The 19,691-nt window shown below is 36.7% G+C and overlaps 1 protein-coding gene across 4 annotated transcripts in view; it reads right to left on the bottom strand.

Moving 5' to 3' along the window:
- POU6F2 (POU class 6 homeobox 2) overlaps nt 1-19,691 on the bottom strand; it is a 313,722-nt gene that overhangs the window by 242,921 nt on the left and 51,110 nt on the right. For 3 of the 4 annotated variants that reach the window (XM_051610118.1, XM_051610115.1, XM_051610116.1), the window contains exon 2: nt 9,864-10,035. In XM_051610118.1, coding sequence (XP_051466078.1) covers nt 9,864-10,035 — 172 coding nt within the window. Of the gene's footprint in view, nt 1-9,863; nt 10,036-19,691 lie in introns of those variants that run through there. The other variant, XM_051610117.1, reaches the window with a different exon arrangement.

Below are 19,691 nucleotides of genomic sequence, written 5' to 3'. Positions count from 1 at the left end.
ACTGTGCTGTATCCACGCAGTTAAAATAAGGACACTCTGAAAGCAATACATCAAATCCCAGCAACAGAGGCGTGCAAGAGTTTCCTTCACACTCATCATACCAGAAGATAAAAAACGTAACTCAGATGCCTTATGCAAATGTTTTTCTTACTGGACATTATCATTAATTTTCCTGTGCTTATGAGTGTAAAGTATATTCAATTAGTAGGGGGAAAAAAAAATAATTGAATATATTTTCATTTTCTGCTTTCTTCTAGTTGTAAATTTCATTTTTCCTTTGGATAGATTTGCAACTTGCAGTCCCAAATATTTATTATTTCAGTCAATGAAGCGTAAGAAAGGAGGAGAAATATCAAACCTGTACATTTACAGTCACCTTTGAGCTCATATATATGTGTCCAATTTCCCCTCCCATCTTAATCACTAGTCATGTTTTTGTTTCAGTAATAGCTACCATTTATGGTCCTTAATTATTTTTTAATGTCTGATTATGATAATGTGAATATGATAATGTTCTCCAGCATTATGGAAACTTTACATAAGCTCTGACACACCACCTCTGCCCTGCAGCAGGTCAAATGGCGTTCCTGCCATTACTGCCTGTTTGCCCATGGCAAAACAGCAGAGGTGAAGTCACAGAACCTTTGCAATACTACCTACACATACCTGCACAGTGTAACACAAACCCACAGTAACCCTGGGACTGGTTCAATAATTCATCTTTTGTTAAATATGAAGACAGCATAATTACAGAGTGGTTGCTTCCTCCTGTCAGTATGTTTGCTTTGTTGATTTCAGCTCCAAAACATGGGAAGCTGTGGAGCAGTGACCACATTAGAGAAGTGGAGGCCATGGACTGGTATGCAAGCATTGATAGGCAACTACCCCATTGAAATCTATGATCTTCCTGAGTATGTGATGGATGGTCACCTGAGACCTGTCAGAATCTGGCCTCATGTTTATTCAAACCACTAAGCAAACATGACATCTCTACACCCAGTTAATAAATCCTAATTGCATACAAAAGAAAATACAAAAACTGACCCATATTGTATTTGCTCAAGAGATTAGACTGAATGCAAATTATATTTCTTCCTTTCCAGTTAATACTGTGCTATCTCAAGAAATAATTACACATACTTATTAGTACAATATTGTAAAGTATGCTTTAAGGTATATTTACTGAAAAGCTAATCTGGCTTCTTGATTAAACACAGGTTTTTAGATCAGCCTCTTCAAGGAATTCCTGCCAAATGCTAAGCTTCAAACAAAGCACAGAAACCTAAAGCAGACCTTGAAAGCAGAGAGGCAAAACGCACTCGAGTAGACCCGAGCAACAAATGTCCATGCACAGCTGTCCAGCTGCACACACACAGCAACGAGCAGAAGAAGGGAGGGGAACGGCTCCAGCCCTGGCTGTAAGGAAGGAGAGGGATAGAAAGGAAGGGTAGCACTTTTGTTTTTACTGGCCCTCTACAAGCCTTGGCATTTGTAGGAAGAACAACAAGCAAAGCTGAGTGTCAAGTGTGGTCCGGGAGAGGACTTCCTTTATCTTCTGCTAGAAGGCAACTAACTGCTAATAATTATTTATTCAACAGCTAAAAAACACGATTATAGAAAGTGGGACTATGTCAGAGAGGAGACTGACCCAGGAAATGAAAATGACTTAATAGAATCTACCCCTACAAAGATGATCTGAACTGAAAAACAGAAAGATATTTTTAAAATCTAGTATTAATGTGTTTCTATAAATGTCAAGCCAGTTTTCAAAGAAGTAATCTAATTATATATTGCTGTAGAGAATATTGTTCTTTATACAGGAATTATGATTTTTTTAAAATTCATTTAACATTCAAATCTTTAGAGCAATGTGGAATTGGTTTAGGACTTGGATTTTTTATTACATTAAAAGAATTTACTTCATATCCAGTCACATTGGCTGATAATTTTATATAAATATATATTTAACTTTTATAATCACTTCAAAGTAGTGTGATTGCTCTGTTTTCTAAAACATAACATTTTCCTTAAGATGACTTCAAACTTTTCAGGAATTAAAATTGTTTTACCTTTCTGAAAAGAAAGGACATTTGACAAGAAAAACAAAACTCCCACTCTCCCAACAACTCTTCTTGTATATTCTAATATAAAAGCAGAAATACAAACTAATTTTAGGAATGGACAAGCAGTAGTTTAAGCATCAAACAAACACATTTTAGAGTGGAAGGGGCATGGGTTGTGCATCTATTTGGTAGATGTAAGTATCCCTGGAATACCTAGACAACTAAGCCAATTTCAGTTTCTCTAAGAACAGCAGGTTTTCCTTAGCCAGACGGGATGAGGTACTATTCTCTAGCTGACCTCTGCTTTCAAAGTAAAAGGGCTTAGTCCTGCTTCCGAGAGCATCAAAGCAGTATCACAACATAAAGCAGGGCATGTCACAATACAAATCTTCCTTTGTTTCTTACTGATATTGATTTGGATTTTTATATGGTGGGAAAAAAAAGAAACAAGACTTTACACTAACAAATATCAAACCTTTTCCATGTCAAAATAATATTCCTGTTAAACCTCACAAATTATGACACATTTAATCTTATTGTTTTGCCCCTGTTCAACACTAATTTTCTCATTAAATTTTCATTTTCATGTAACTTTTTCCACTGAGCTCATCAGAAATATTTGGAATATAAATTAATGTTATTTTGATAGTACTAGTACTAATGGTAGTCATATAAAAATCCAGAAAGTAAACTATTAATGGAAGAAACATATGCTGAATTTACAATTAAATCAAAGTATAAAAAGCCATAAAGCTGATCCCATCCTCTGACCACTTCTACCCCTCAAAAAAGGCCACAGGTGATAGACGGAACAGAAGAAAAAGCTTAGCGAGGAAGAAGAATTAAAACAAAGAACAACTCTCAAATGTCAGAAAGAACAAAACCTAGGAAGACAACACAACAAGGAAAATCAAGTGCTACATAGGATATTAAAGAGAAAAATGATCCACGGGAGAATGGCAACTGTTACTATGAGCTTCCTACCGCTATCTCTGCCTTTGGATATTTTTTAAAAATTTATTAACCTAACGGCAGGAAACTTTATACAGATTGCCCCCTGAAAGGGTGCCAGCTTGGTATAAGCACTTACTTTCTCTTTGTTTAGCATAAGGAAATCAAGAGAGGTGTTAAGTGGCACCATGTGCACATTTGGGTAAATCTAACTTTGCCTCTGTTTGCATCACCCACACATTTCCATGGAGAACTTGCTTAATCATGTGAAGTCCAATAGAAACATCCAATTCTCCTTCCATCCCTTTTCTATGTTTGCTTCCTTTTTAATGTGCAAGTGTCTGATCTATTATTAATCTCAGAACACAAACCAGCAAGGATCTCAATCAAAGAAAGTAACACTTCTTTCACAAATTACCTGTTTACTGTCTAGTAGCCAGCAAGTTCCCTTTGAAACAGCCAGCCATTTATGTTGCTTTTAAACAGGTTTGCTTGTTGTTATTTTTATAACTTCAAAGGCAGAGGGAAGAAAGATTAACTAATTAAAAATTAACTATTTGTCATTCAGTCATACCAGTTACATACTAGGATTTCAAATTTTTTTTTTTTGCTTCCTTCTCTAATGTTAGTTATTCTGTACAGAAATACAGAAAACCAGACTTCAAGCCTCATTTAAGAAACATGTAACGTACACTTATCTCAAAAGTTTAAGAGTAATTAGAGTTTTATGAGAACAAACAATTTTCTTTAAAAAAAACACAATTAACTTTCTTCGTACTCAAAATAGCTTTTGTTGTTTGTTTGCTTTTTCTTAAGAGGCTGTCTTTGTCACAGTTTAGGCACACCAATAAGAGGCTGATTCATTTCCATACAAGCAAGGAAATTTGTAAGTGGGGCTGCAATATTTGTCCTTCATCAGCATGATACCACTTTTCATCAAAGGTTAAAGGAGTAAGACTCCAGTCTCCTCAGAGTTGGAATATACATGCTAGCATCAGTACCACCACTGCCTGAGCTACCTGCAATACCTAGGCACACAGCAGGAACACTCAAGCCAAGGATGGATTTTCTATTTTACCATTACATTGTCCTTTGTGCTTAAACACTCATAACCTCTTTTTAGGCTTTAATGGGCATTTACTCCCCATTTGAAGGTGCATCCCCCACTGACTTCAGTAAGAGCTCTGCTAAGGAATCAGACAATAATATTATTCAGAGTACTTACTCAAGATCACTTTTAAGTAAGTGCTCATGACAAATAAATCCTTCAGAAATAACAATCAATCACATAGCCAGATTTTCATATTCTTTGAAAACTCTTTTGTTAATTGAGCAAGACACGGCTACATTTTAGAAAATGGACTTGCAAGCCTGTCTAATGACCCAGTTCTATAAACAAGCCACCCAATAACTGTCCTTATTGACAGTCTTTATAATGAAATAGTGCTCCTAATACAGAGATTACTTTCTTCAGTAAAGGTATCACACATTCAGGCATTTGCAGAATCAGTCCTATGGCCCTTATAGATCGAATGGATAACCGATAGTGTCTCAGAACAAAGGATCCACAATGTGGAAATTTCTGAATAAAATTATGTGAAGAGACAGGAATCTTTGTATGCAGATAAAACATATGTCAAATGTTTGATGCATGTAAAAGAATGCTCTGATTTTAACACTGAGACCATTTGGGCCATGAACTTCCCTATCAGAACAGAAATATTTGCTAGAGTTTTAAAATGCAGCATGAGAGACAAACACACATTGCTTTATTCCAATATAATTACCAAAACTTATGAAAGAGATCCGGACAGGCAGAGATCTTATAAGCCTTTAAAATTTGAGGATATAACCAAAATACCGAGAATCACCCTTAAATACACTGATGAAAGGAAAGCTCTTAGTCTGAAGGCCTTTTTTTTTTCCCCCACAGGCTAGATATGCTGTTAATGATGATAATGTGAGCTTCCTCACAGCAACCTGGCAATGACCTCTGCTCTGACCTGCAGAGACCACTGTCTCAAGAGGTAAAAGACAATTTAGTCCTTTATCCTTCGTAACTGAAATGACTCCAGTGCCATAAATTCTAATCAAGGCAACTCCAATGTAAAATATATATATATAAATAAAAAACTGGATAATGCATTTTTCCTTAAAGAGCAGTACAAGGAAACAACTAGCAAAACAAAATCATCTAGAAACAACTTCTACCCTGTTCCTCTACAGAATATATGTACATACTCAGACAGAAAGATGCACACAGTTCTGAAACACGAATAACAATATGGGAAAGGAAAGTAAAATCCCAAAGCCAATACAGGCATTTGAAAAGAAACCCTTGCTTATGGAAATGTGTGCAGATTCATCTAACTCGCATGTCCCTGCTCCATACTTCAAGCATACACAGCATTATGAAAACAGTCAAAAGCTGGTAGTGAACCAAATGAAACCACAGTCATCGGATCCAGCACAAGAAAACTAAGATTTAATTTCACTGGAACAAAACCTTGTTGGCAAAAAAAAATAGTTAGCGGTCAATTTTTTTTGCTGCTCTGAAATTATTAAATAGGAAACACTTGTACTCCACAATAATAGGCTTGGTCTTGCACTCACTATATGTTTACAGTTTGCTTTATTTCAATAAGTTTGATACATAGAAGTACGGGCTCAAAGAGCTACTTCATATAATGCAGTAAAATTACCTTAACATGCTTTCTTTTTACCATCATCTAATTATGTCACAGATTACCTTCAATTAAGAATGAATTGAGGACTGGATCTAACACTCCAGGAAAGCCAGCCTAGTCCACAAGGGTTTTTGGTGCTTGGGCTAGCCACTTCTTTCCTGGGATTTTTACCGTACAGAGAATTTTCTGCACAACTTAACCCTGGTGTCTGTACCAATGTTTGAATCTCAACAGCTACAATACTATACAGCTAACCCTGAAGTGTTATTTTTCTTACTAAGATTTTTTTTCAGGAAAATACTTCATAGTTTATTCAAAACTTGTTAAAATATATTGTATGAAATGAAAACTAGAATTAACTTAGGATCAAATCCCAGTGTATTTCTTCAAGACAAGATAATATTCAGCGTTTACAAAAGCTTTCTGTAGTAAGAGCCATGGCACTTGGCCAGGATACTATTTTGAAGTATACTGCAGAGTATGACGAGTTGATCTGAAAATGACACTGCCAGGAATACCAACAGCCAGAATCAGTTCCTCTGTTTCTTATTTACATCATATGATTAAAATACGAGAAACTGCTTAAAACTATTTAAAAAAAATAATAATCATACAACCACAAGATCTCTTGCAACTCAACTTTGCCTCAAACTGCTCACCAAAACCAGCATTTCTGTAACTGAAACACTGTAGCTGTGCTAACTCCACACATCAGAACTCTTACTTCTGAGCTAATGAGTCTTTTTACCAACATTTTGCACTTGGGAAAGTACTTTTCACCATGTTTTTACTCCCTCCTCCTTCCCCGTGATTTCACTATCAAAAGTCTTTTGCATGCAGGTATGCAGATTCCAAAAAGTCCACTGGTATAAACACACAGGAGGAGGATTACAGATGTAAACTCAGAGACTACAGATTTTTTTTTAAAACAACACCACAACAAAACAAATCACAAAAAAAAACAAACAAAAAAACCCAACAACCACCACCAAGAGAAACCAAGCAGGCAAGCAGCAAGCAAGCACACCCACCCTGTCATTACTTGCAGGTAACACCTGCACCTGTGTGACAAAATTGTCTTCCCAGATGCCTGTGCACCAGTTTCAGGTGGGAGCTATTTTGGATCATCAGAAACTTAGCCAGCTTCTGCTGGTATTTCTGAGAGCCAAGGAGCTGCAGCATTTACCTGCTTTGTCACTTATAGCAAAGCAGCCATAGAGAAACAAAAGCAAACTGCCTATCTTCCTAAGTAAAAAATAAGTATAATTAGTTGCAGTCCTGCCCTTTCCTCACCTGTAGCAGGAACTGTTGTTGAAGAGGTGTCATTTTTATGATTAGTTGTGCTATCTGCTACCAAAACTAAATACCCAGTGTTTCTATGGCATGCAGTGAAATGCTGAAACAAGGAAGTGTGATAAAAAGGAGGATTTTAGAAAAAGGAACAGGTAAGCAATGCAGGGCCTTGCAGAAATAAATACATCCATCAAAAGAAGCTTAGCAGAGTGTGTCCGGTGAGAAAGAAGAAAGCTCTTTGTATCTAATAATTCAACTCTGTTCATCTACATGAAAATAAGGCGTGTTACAAGCCATGAAACATTTAATATCGCCAACTTCAACAAGACAATTAAATGCTGGTCATTCTCTGCAACTAAGTCAGTACATGACTATCACAAATTTTTCAAAAAACTTGAAAGCAGTAGCGTAGAAAAACTTTGTTCTCTATCAACCTGTCTCCTCCCCTTGACTTTCTAAAATGCCCCTCCCGCTCCTGCTTAATAAAAATTCTGGGCAAATTTTCATACAGCGTGTGTTAAATGTTGTTTTGTAAAAAGAAAATTATTATCTCTGATCACATGGAAGAAAGTTGGAGGAAAGAACAGTCAATCACTATGCCATCACATCCACAAACAATTTCATTTCAGAGACTGCAAAGAAAGGCCCAAAGTATGCATTCTTAACATGCTATTCATAACATTAAACAAAGAGAAAGAGCTATAAAATAATGCTCCATTTTTATGTATCAAAGTATATAACACACAAGTATTTCAAATGCTTACTGCAAATCCATCTTAAGGGAAGCATACATAAAGGCTAATCATCTCTATTTGAAATAGATTTCCTCAGTTTGATCCTCAAAGATATCAAAATAGTCTCATTGTTCTTTCTTTTATGTTCTCAAAGATATCAAAATTAAGTGACAAGGACTGCTGCTAAATGATCTGTATCATCTGCCATAATTGTAGTAGAAGCTTGATAAATGCTAGATAAGTTCATGCTGAGGCATTTGAACTATTTAACTTACTTTTGTTTACTTGGGAACACCTTTTTAGCAGTATAAGAATCAGGCTGTCAAGTGTCTTACACTCACCAATAGAAACAGCACAATGTATTTGTAGCTTTTTCATTAGTGGTCTTAGGGACATAAATTATATTTGCAGTTCAGAAGGAGACAATATATTGTTGCACATCATTTTATATCCCACACGGCAAATCTAATGAAAGTGTCTGTGTATATTTCACTATCACTGCAGAGCATCCAAATGACAATGGCTCAAAAAATACCCTGCCTTTTATTACATGACTTACCTGATCTAAACCCAGACATTTTGAATTAAAACTCTGGGTTTTGTTTTGTATAAACCTTGTTATATTTAATAGATGGACCCTAAACATCTGAGCAAATAAAAGACAAACACAGCTGAAGATATTTATACTACTCTAGATAACTAATAGCCCTCTGAATTTTAAACATTACTGTTCTTTCCTGAATTAAATTAACTAAAACAACTATTATATACTTTTTGTACATTCAAACTGCTAATGGCAATTAAGCTTGCCATGGAAACAAGGATTACTAAGAGGGTGCTTAAAAATGGATGTGACATTCAGTAATGGTCTTTACTATAATCTAGAAATTAAATTTTAGGATTTTTAACTATTATTTTCCCCTATTTATAGTGAAGTTGTCTAGCAAAACATTTTGTACTACATCATTTAGAAATGTGTGAATAACATTTTAAAATAAAATTGCATGTATTCTTTTGTTTAAAAAACCCTTGCAGCTCTTACTGTAGCTGGGATACTGAAATCTGAACATTGTTACAGATTTCCTTACAGATTATGAAATCAGAACTTGAATCTTAGAAAACGGGCTCTCACCCTCTCTCCCTCAAAGCAGCATTCCCTTTAAACAACATATTTTTCCCTTCAACTTCCACCTATTGGACCACGTAAAAGAAGGAAATTATTTGCTTCTATTAAGCTTTGTCTCAAGTCACAAATGGAAATTATTAAAAGGAACTCCTTCAGGAGAGCAGTCTGTCTAAACGCAAAATGTCACTACGTACCATATAGTGCTGCTCTAGCACAGACATCTATCAAAATCTATCACTCAAGCATGAGCCTCAACAACTCTGCTCCCTTTTCTGATTAGAGATCAGAGTTGCTTGAGTTGGCTTACAGGGTATCATCCATTTGAATGACAGATGTCTGTGTTGGAGTGCCACACTTGCTGCTTTTGTTTTGATTGTGAAAGTTTACAATTATCCGGCACAAGTTAGACTATTTAAAAATAAATAAACCCTCAAAAGCTATTTTCTCTCTGTGCAGGCTTTCATTTTTATCTCAAAAATGTTAGCTCCATGTGCAGTACCTTTGGTAGCCTTTGTTTACTCAGTACAGAGTGTTTTCTATGGGAATGTTTCAGCTCTCTTCATTCAGCTTTATCTTTACCAAATAAAATTAGAACTTTTCAGTGTAATCCAGCCTCAGAAAAAGCTGGAAGCACAGGACACACATCAGCACCTAACGCAATAAATGTTAATGAACTACTCCAAGATAACCCCCCTCCCATTTTGTTTACATTAGAGACCATGGATCAAAAGAAAACATAAAATGTCTGCAACTTGCATAAAATAAGTTCATTGTTGCCACAAGTTTTCAGGACTGATGCTGTCATTCTGGTAACCAGGTGCAATGGGAGCAGAGGGCTGTATGCCTGCATGCTCCAAGCTACTCCTTCGTACTTGCAAGGAAACAGAGCCAGGGGGAGGAATAAAGAAAAAAAAAAAAAAGAAGGGGGGAAAAAAAAAAAGGAACGGGGGGGAGATTGCTCTTCCGGACAACATGGTAGCAGTGAAATGAAATACCTAGACAGACTTACCGAAGAGCTTGCTGGGAGTGTCCTCGCTGTCATTTGATTCCACAGGCGCAAGCAGGGGCTCATTCAGCTCGTTGTCTGAAGTAGCTGCCTTGTCCTCACCTCTCAACTCTGCATTCATTTCACTCTGCAGTGACAGCAAGGGCTTACTGACTTGTCCAGCTATCATTGGATCCTAGGATAGGGGGGAAAAAAAGAGTGAGGGGAAAAAAAAAAAGTGGCAGCTTTGGTGTGCGTATACTCTCTCTTCCACTCCCTCTCTCTCACACACATACACACACACTCTCTCTCTCTTATCTCTGGCTGCTCCTGCTGTTATTGCTGGCTGCAGTCAAGTGAAGAGCTATTACAGATCCAATGAGTTTTCCATTACTCCCCACCCTATTAAAGCTCAACTAGCATGTGAGAGATTCAGGATGCTTTGGAGAAAAACTTCTATGAAAGCAACATAACCAACACAGCTTTAATTGTGGGATGTGCTTTTTTTGGTATGTTTTTACACCTCACCCTGTCCTTAACACAGTAAGAAAAGAAATTCCTGTATGCTCCAACACCACAGAAGAGAAGCGCCCTGTGAGCGCTCCATAGTGATTTAAAGAGGCATCCTCAGCTGTACAACACTAACAAAATCAAATACACAGTTTCTAACATTCCAGCATTTATATGAAATTACATAGCAGCAAATAACCATTTCATTACATACATTCAACAGAGATACAGATTTCTTCTAAGTATTCCTGTCTTTGGAATACTATGCTCCAAAAGTCCATAAAAACACACAAACACATTTTTCTTTCGAAAATAAAACACAGAGAAACCATTTTTAAGAGATAAAATTAGGGAAGATACTTACACAAACAGACTGCAATTAATCTTGTGTTTGGGACATTGTATCTCCCGTAAACATTACATATATATGTACATTGAAATGTTTTCTTGATGATTTGGATCTGGTTTATCTTCTGCTCATTGGGGACATTTGGGGGTCAGGCATTATTTCCAAGCACACTCTATTATTCCGTTTGCAAACTAACAGGCATAATATCATGACAGCACGGAAAGCAGAGTGGGGAAAAAAAAAAAAAAAGAAACAACAAAAAAAGGAAAGGAACAAGTGACCTTGTTGCGCTCTCTGGCAGCTATTTATTGCAAAGTTCATGCCTAAATGGTTCTTATGCAGAGAACAGGTGACCAGCGAGCAAGTAGGTTGGTTAGCATGTTCCCTCTGTCCCGTCCTCACATTGGTCGATGTTTGCCTATGGGTTTTTTAATGTATTCATGTCTGAAAAGTGAATTTGATATGACACATGATAATCTATGAAAATGTTAATCAATACAAATAGTTTAAGCTGTCATCAAATGCACTTCTTTAGTCAATACTCATATCGCTGAAAACAATGTCACTGTCACCAGGGCTTAATTTGCACAGCACTTAAATATTGGACTCTGTGCATCAATGCACTCCTCTTCAAATACTGTAGGTAAACACATTTTCTCCCTATTTAAGGCTGAAGCACTCAGCACGCATTTAGCTGAGCCGAATCCTCCCTTTTGAATACCTTGATAGGTCCACTGGAGGGCAAAATTAATACTTAATTGAATCTCACAGTCATCAAAATAATCAATACTTTTTTATTATTTATTCTTTACAGTCTGTTGACTGTTTCAAACCTCTGAGGGAATGGTGGAAAGGATTCATGGCTTTGAAACACTGTCATTTAACAAGGTAATTTTCAGTGGGGCATTAGGGGTTGTGAAACATATAATAAAACAAAAATGGTGGCTTATAATAGGAAGAGAGAAAAGAATTATATTTCTGCCATCTAACAAAACAGGATAAATAAAAAAGCAAGTGCGAGAGGGAGAGGGAGAAAGAAGGGGGGGGGAGAGGGAGAGAAAGACTGGCTTTTGAAGGGTTTTATCATATCAAGAGCAGAGCTGAGCTTTCATAATGCTGACATTTCTCATCCTGACAATCCTAAACAAGTGGAAAGGATGAGATCGCAGATATCATCTTTCATCACATTCCCCAGCTTAAGAACCAACATGACAGCTTCTCTCCCCTTTACACTGTTAATTACTAAATAAAATACTGCTCTCTGTCAGCATTAGATTATTGCAGATAGCAACCACAAACATTACTCCATTGTTTTGTTTTGCCTTTTTTTTTTTTTTAAACCAGTGATACCTACCTTGAACTCTTCAGAAAATAAATTAGGCTTGTGTCTACATATTGTAAATATATTAAACATAATCAATGTGGTCAATTCATGTTATTGTCAGGCTAAATTGCTGGTGATTTATTAACATTTCATTTACTGTATTTATTAGCCAGCAACAATCTGAGCATTTCTTAGATGTTTCTGGGGAACAAACCAGAAGTTAACAGACTTCTCTTGCAGATGCTGTAAAAAAACCCTCTGATTTCTTTGTCTTCATATTCATATTGCATTATGGACAGTCATTTACCAAGGCAAAAATTTCATTTGTTTGCTTTCATATGCCAAATAATGTAGTTTTAGCAGATTTTGCAGGTAAGGGTCACTGTGAACACAAACAGCATTTTTTCCAAGTCTGGGCTGCTGCCTTCAGTTTCAGCTGTTCTAAACTAACACCAAGAGTGGTTCCATAACAAATGTGAATCAGGACAAAATTTGACTCTTTTCATCAACGCATTTTGGGGAGGGAACTAATCCTGTCCACAGAGCTGCACTGCTAATCTGAGGACTAACAGCAATTTAATGGAAGATGCTGAATCAGTAAGATTTTAGATTAAAGTCTGAGCTGCCAAATTTTGAAGTTGAGCATATGAAAAATGGAAGGAAGAATAATGTAGGAAATGTGACAGCACTGGAAGAAACATCAGCCCTTACATATTAGTGAATTCTCAGCAACTTCAACAGGGCCAGGATTTTACCTGTTATGTACATCAATAATTTGGCCTCATATGGAGTACTTTGTTCATTTCTGCTTAGCCCATCTAAGAAAGATACATCAGAAAGAGATGTGTGGTAGCAATGATAAAGAGATTGAAAGGATTCAGAATGTTTATAGAAAAAGAGTAAGAATGAGCATGATGAAAGTATAGAGAATAATAAACGGCAGGGAGAAAACACAGTTCAGGAACTGTTCATCCTACCTCATCGGAGGAGAAGAGGGGCCTCTGCTGAAATGGAAGAGTTGTAAATCTAATAATAATAAAAGATACTTCTCCAAACAGTAAGCAGTGAAAACCTGTGGAACTCATTGCTGCTGGATATCACTTTAGACCTGCACCTCAGTAAGCATAAACATAGTGGCTGGGCAGAATCTTATTTAAAATAGCTTTGCAAACACAGAACCAAGAACTATAAAACCTTGAATAATATAAACTGCTGCCCCCTCCCTCAGATGATACTAGAATCTGTAGTTAACCCCCAGGATAGCTCTTCCTGTCAGGTGGCAAATAAATGACAACTTGCTTTGTAAATAGACAGATTAAGTACTCTCCAAAATTCTAGCCTACAGGAAGACCAAACAAATCACCTAAATGATGGGTTGAGGGAAAGTTTGTTTCCTTCAAAAACATACTTTTAAAAAATATCTTCAGGCCTGCGATTGCTTTCCATATTTGAGAATGTGCTTCTTCTCCAGTCAATTACGTGATTAAAACCTATTATTTTTACAAAAAGTGTAATAAATTCTAATTTCAGTGTACAACAAGTGGCTTAATCTGTAAAATCCCTTGAGAATCAGAGCAGTTGTTCCTGTATTTCCCAATGGCCTCCCTAAAAAACTCTGGAATAGCAGCTATGCCAGCTGCAGGCCCAGCAGCCACTGCTCCTCTGCCCATCTATAAAGTCCAGCCCACAGAGGACCCCACAGTATTATAAAAGAATGCATCAGGGCAAGCAATTGTGTGTGCATCTTTTGTGGACAGTCCCATCATCAATTGTTCCTCCTGCCCTGATGGCTGCGGGCTTGATGCTCAGCATCTGCTTTTTGGGAAGGTGTTAAAGGTCAGGATACCCTTTGTACCATAACACAGGATCTTCTGTTGACCAACAGCCACACAAAAGTTTTAGGCTTTCATGTACAAACTTGGAAAGTCTAAGAATGCATAGAAAACCAGCAAGATGAGTTTTGTAAAAAGGGTTTCTATGCATTAAGAAAGAGGTAAGGATACATGAATGAGACAGAATGCTTCAGAATTTCAGATGGCATAACCACAAGAAAAAAATTCTACTTATGTGAGAACTAAGGAATTATAATCCCCTTATTCAAAATATACTTGTATATACCACACACATAGTGACAAATTTTACATGCATCTCTTGCAGATACTCATATACCCTGTCATCTATTTCTTGTCCAACTATCACTAGTATTTCCAGACTTGCCTGTTTTCTGTGAGATTTCACTGACAGTTTTGTGCAGCAAGTGGTTGTCCCTGCTGTGTTTCTCCCTTAAGGTTGGCTTACACCTAATGTAATTCAGCTGCAACACCTGCTACACCTCTGTTCAGCTCTATGACTCCCCCATGACTTAAACAAGCTGTTTGGCTTAATCTTAACAGCAAAAATCTTGTGGATTTACAAATGCAAATTACAGTTCTGGTTATACATCCTCTTTTAAAAGCCAAAACATTCACTTTTTTTCTTATCTGCAGCACTGAACAAAGTACAGGACAACATTTATCACTGCACTAAAAGCTTTGCCTCTGTACTTTAAGGGTAAAGTCGCAGTTTTTAAGCAAATCTATTTAGTAATCAAAGACAGCTTTTAAAGGAAACTATATGGGCTTTGTGTGAAACATGCCTTAGGCAAAAGTCTAAAATGAGAGAACAAACTACTTTTATCCTTAATATAGGGCTTGGGTGATGATAGGGCTTTATAAAGACTTCATGCACTGATCTAGCCACTAGTCTAAATTTTGTACTTACTGCATCATAATCACTGTTGGTCTGAAGTTAATTACTTTAATTAGGATAAAAAGTAAGATCCTATGTTTTGCTTTTTATTTTGCCCTTGGTTTGAAATTACTTTGCACAGACTATTTCTATGGCTTATGACTACTCAAAATTAATTTCCTGGGATTTTTGTTTTGTTTTTATTTTGTTTTTTCAAAACCTGAAATAAGCCCTTCCCTCCCTCTAAGATTCTGATCTTGTACAGACTTCAGTTTGGGACATACACAGTGCTTTTTTGAGCAAACACTCCACTTATACTACCAATAAACATAAAATTTACTCTGCTCACACATTTTTCTGACTGCACCAAAAAAGTACTCATAGCTTTTAATTTTTAATCAAGACAGAGCACCATCATAATCCTGGATTAAGCTATTCTAAGATGTAATTTAGCTTATAGTTTTTGAGTGAGGAATACATTAGAAAGACTCTGCCGAGGGGAAAGGAATGGATTTATTTTTGGCCAACTAACTGAAACTAAGGACTATGTTGGTCTTAGAAATCAGTCTTTCTTTCTTCATTGTATTGCTTCTAGAGGTACTTATTTTTTCCATAAATAATTATTTCTTAGGGAAAGCCCAAGATTCTTTCTTCTTTAACATTGTTGTATCCACTGTTGCTAATGTGCTGATATTTCCCTCTCAATCTATTCATAGTCTGGTTTATGCAAACCGCTTTGAATCAGCTTTTGTCCTCTGATAGCCTCTGACCATTGCTACCCAATGGCTGACACTTCCCTGGAAAAAAGTTAAGAGAAAAATCTCATTTTTTTCACAGCCACCTGTACCACCATCCTTAGATGGATGTTTCTATAAGCAAAACAAACAAGACTGCTGATATACGATCATTGATCTCCTTCACTGCTTTGATCTTATACTCCTATTTACAGGAGTATTACATTACATACTTATATTACCTATATTACTCATATTTAACTTCCTAAAAACTTCAGTATTATGTCTCCTTCTTCTTAAAGCAAGAAGCTGATATAACCCCAGCTCTTCTCTCTCAACATGAATATTATCACTCAAAACAGTCTCTACTTTTCTTTGGCTAGAATGGTATTTATTCTATTCTCATGAAAATCTCTGTAATAGAGACTTGTGGGTTTTTTCTCCCTTTTCTCAATACAAGTGTGACTTTGGACATTGTATTTTTCCAGTGATACTCAACTTCATCCCTGGAAGAGTTCAAGGGAAGGTTGGATGGGGCTTGGAGCAACCTGGTCTGGTGAGAGGTGTCCCTACCCATCCAGGGGGTTGGAATTAGATGATCTTTAAGGTCTCTTCCAACCCAAACCATTCTGTGATTCTATGATTCACATCTAGTGTGCAGGTTGCAGATAAAAAGGAGCATTTTCTAGTTAAAAATAACCTGACCAGTGCCTAATTATACTCATGTTATTAATAGTACTGAACTTTAATTAACCATTTAATTTGGAAAGTTAGAGAAACTATGACTGCCCATGGTGTTTTCTTTCATTTAAATAGTCTTCTGGGGTTAGCCAGTAATACTAGGATGGTCTCCTTAATTTATTTACTTAATTTTAAGTTCTCCAGAAAGCAAAATTGTTAGCATGGGTTAGCATAACATAACTTCTGACAAGAAAAGGTTTTTTTCAAAAACTCATGGAGGTTTTTAATTGTAGCTTCAGGAATCTTAAAATGGAATTAAAGTGTTTTTTTTTTCTTTTAAACCTAGTTTTATGTGCCAATATCCCTTGAATTGCTGTGTCTTGAGACTGAGATGCTACCTATTTTTAAACAATTAAAACCCCCACCTTTTTAAACTTATTTTCCACCCCACTGAACTATTTTCCCTAATGAAAGTGTTTCACATATTTCTTACACCTGTTGAGCACAAGCTGAAAGGTTCAAAGAGAAGTCCCGGTCAACCTGTCAGCCAGGATGCTCTACAACATGCTGACTAGAGGCTGCAGGATGGGAATACACACACAGCAGCAGTACAGGAGTAAATGGCCAGGTCACCATTTATTTTATAATCCATTTGGGTTTACTGCCCTAAGTGTACCCCAGCAGTCATGCTGCATGCTTCAAATAGGAAAGAAAGGCATAGGATGTTGATTTCAGCATAGAAGTAGTGAGGAACAACTCTTCTTGTTGCAAACCATGTCATCATCAGAGTATGTTATCACCCACAGGGTGAAGCTATGTACAGCTTTCTTCTATTAAGATAACAAGAGTTGTAATTTTGGCCTTGGCCGATTATGGTGATTCCCCATTAAAACTGTATCTTGGCTTACTGGATAGGAGCTGGTTCACCTGTGGACACGTAGCAGAAGTTTGTATGCGTGCAGAGTTCAAGAGCCAGAAAGTACTACTCTGAGAAGCTAACACATTCCTCAAAACACAGGATAGATAATAGTGCAGCATCAGAAATTACAAGTCTTGAGAAAGGTGACAGAAAGCAGCCTTCTTCTAGTTGAAGATTCTTGGAACTGCACAAAAGCTGACCCCATTTTTGAAAAATCAGATCAGGCCCTACAGATCATGACAGGACAGAGACTGAACAGGTAGCAACATTTTTATAGCAATTTTCCAGTATCTGAAGGGGGCCTACAAGAAAGCTGGGGTAGGGCTTTTTACACGGATGGATAGTGAGAGGACAAGGGGCAATGGTCTGAAGCTTAAAAATGAAGGGAGCTTCAGGTTGGATATTAGGAAAAAGTTATTTCCTGTGAGAGTGGTGAGATGCTAGAACAGGTTGCCCAGGGAGGTTGTGGATGCCCCCTCCCTGGAGGTGTTCAAGACCAGGTTGAATGGGGAGATGACATAGGAGAGCAATTATATCTGGAATTAGAAGATGGTTCCTACCAGGACTTTGACACATTTTCTTCATAGGAGTAGTGGATGATTCCCACTGTTCTGTCAGTTTGGTCCTGCAGGGAGCCAAGTTAAACATAAGAAACCATCTAGAAAATTATAAGCCTGTAAGAACAACTAGGATTTTCTAAAATGCACATACTGTTGGGCCAACCTACCAAAAGACTTAAAAATTCCATTATGAAGAGGAAGACATTATCTTCCATTAAAAAAAAAAACAAGACAAAACCAAAAACAAACAAACAAAACCCCAAAAAAACATATTAATAATTTCTATTAAGGCATTCATCACTCTTAGGGGAAAAATACCATTCTACCCTAATGTAAGAAACACATTGTAGCTGTCCAGATCTTTGCTATGAAAACAAAAAGTTCTCATTCACCCTGTAAAGTATTTCATATTGGGTTGTTTTAGTCTCAACGTTGGCTACCTAAAGGTGACATGAACCTGTTTACCAAATCATTGCACTGACTTCACAGAAGTGGTCTTTCGTGAGACTGCCAGTTCCATAACTTGACTTTTTAAAATATTTGCTCAGAGTCTATTTTGAAGGGGTCTTAAGTACCAGGCTTTTCAGATGTGTTAAAAGATCCTTCTAGAACCTACAGCATCCCCTTATCAACATAATCCTTCTTTTCTTTGTACGGAAGAAGAGGCCATAAATGGCCTCTTTGGAACAAAGAAATGCAATAAAATACTCCATGGTATACTCTGAGTTAGTGTTTCCTAGGTGAAAGATTGCTGATCTGGATTTCTACCACAACACATTCAAATTATATTAATTTGGGCTAATCATAATTTAAATATGGTATTATATACAGTTTCCATATATTTTGTCAGTCTTTGTCTACTTTGCACATACTAGAAATGACTTGGGGGAAATATCAAAGCCAGAATTCCGTTAAAGTTATTTTCTTTTAGAAAACAGCACATCCCTAACCATGCCAAAACCAAATGTAGAATATTTTTTTAATGTTGATCATGTATAAGTAACTTGAGGAGGCAGCATAGAAAGGACTCAGCAATTGAAAGCGAATTCTTCTGAGTTAAACAAAAACTTGATTTTACTTAACAATGTCAGGATTTGCAAGTTGTCAAACAAAGAAACCATTAACTGGAATTTCTGAAAATCAGAGCATGGGTTAAACAGTTACTGAGCTCAGCAGTTAATTCAACTACTTGCTTTTGATCTAGGAAAATCCAAATAACGATCTGTCTGTAGCTGGCTGTGGACTTGGCCTATCAGGAAAGACACTTTCTATTTCAGGATGGGCCTTCTTTGGCTCTCATCAGAAATTCCAAAGACACACCAAGTAACACCTTCAGAAGAAGATATGTTGAAATGGGGACATATCAGTGTTAGTGAAATGAAACAATGTTTTCCAGTGAATTTTTTTTGCTGAAGATTTTTTAAGTTGTTCTGATCTCATTCCAGTTTTATCCAACTGTGGTTTGACTGTCACTTCTAAGAACAGTTACAATATATAATACAATACACAGTCACAACCTAGGCCAATTTGGAAATTGGGTATATTATGTTTTCTAAACCTTTCAAAATCCTTTCTAAATAAGGGTATAATACTTAGAAAACACACTGGGCAAGTCAGGATTTCACCAGAATATCACAATCAAAAATTGCTGGAAAACCTTAATTTTGATACAAAATTGTTCTTTGTCATCTTAAAGCAAGTGAGGAGGTGCTCCTTGAATTCTGCTTCCTAAAGAAGACTGAAGGCTTCCAAAATCTGAATCCAAACTTAGGACATCACAGCCTTGATTTTATATATTATGTGATTAACAAGATAGTCAGCTCTTATAGGTGCTTTTCATGGTGCTTATCTTAATATTGCATACTTGAAGTATGGGAAATCACTTATCTCATGACATTTCTACCAATACTATGCCTTCTAGGGATGGACCCTCAGATTTCTTTTTATCTACTCTATACATAGAATAAAATAGCACTAATACCCATCTATTGAAGAAACTAAAAGCTTCATCTGAACTGAGCCTCACAGACTAAAATGTTCTTTTCTTT

Source organism: Apus apus, chromosome 2 (assembly GCF_020740795.1).
Source record: "Apus apus isolate bApuApu2 chromosome 2, bApuApu2.pri.cur, whole genome shotgun sequence".
In the NCBI taxonomy this organism is placed as follows: domain Eukaryota; kingdom Metazoa; phylum Chordata; class Aves; order Apodiformes; family Apodidae; genus Apus; species Apus apus.
Note: the sequence above shows the minus strand (reverse complement) of the source record. Positions and strands in the feature narration are given on the sequence as shown.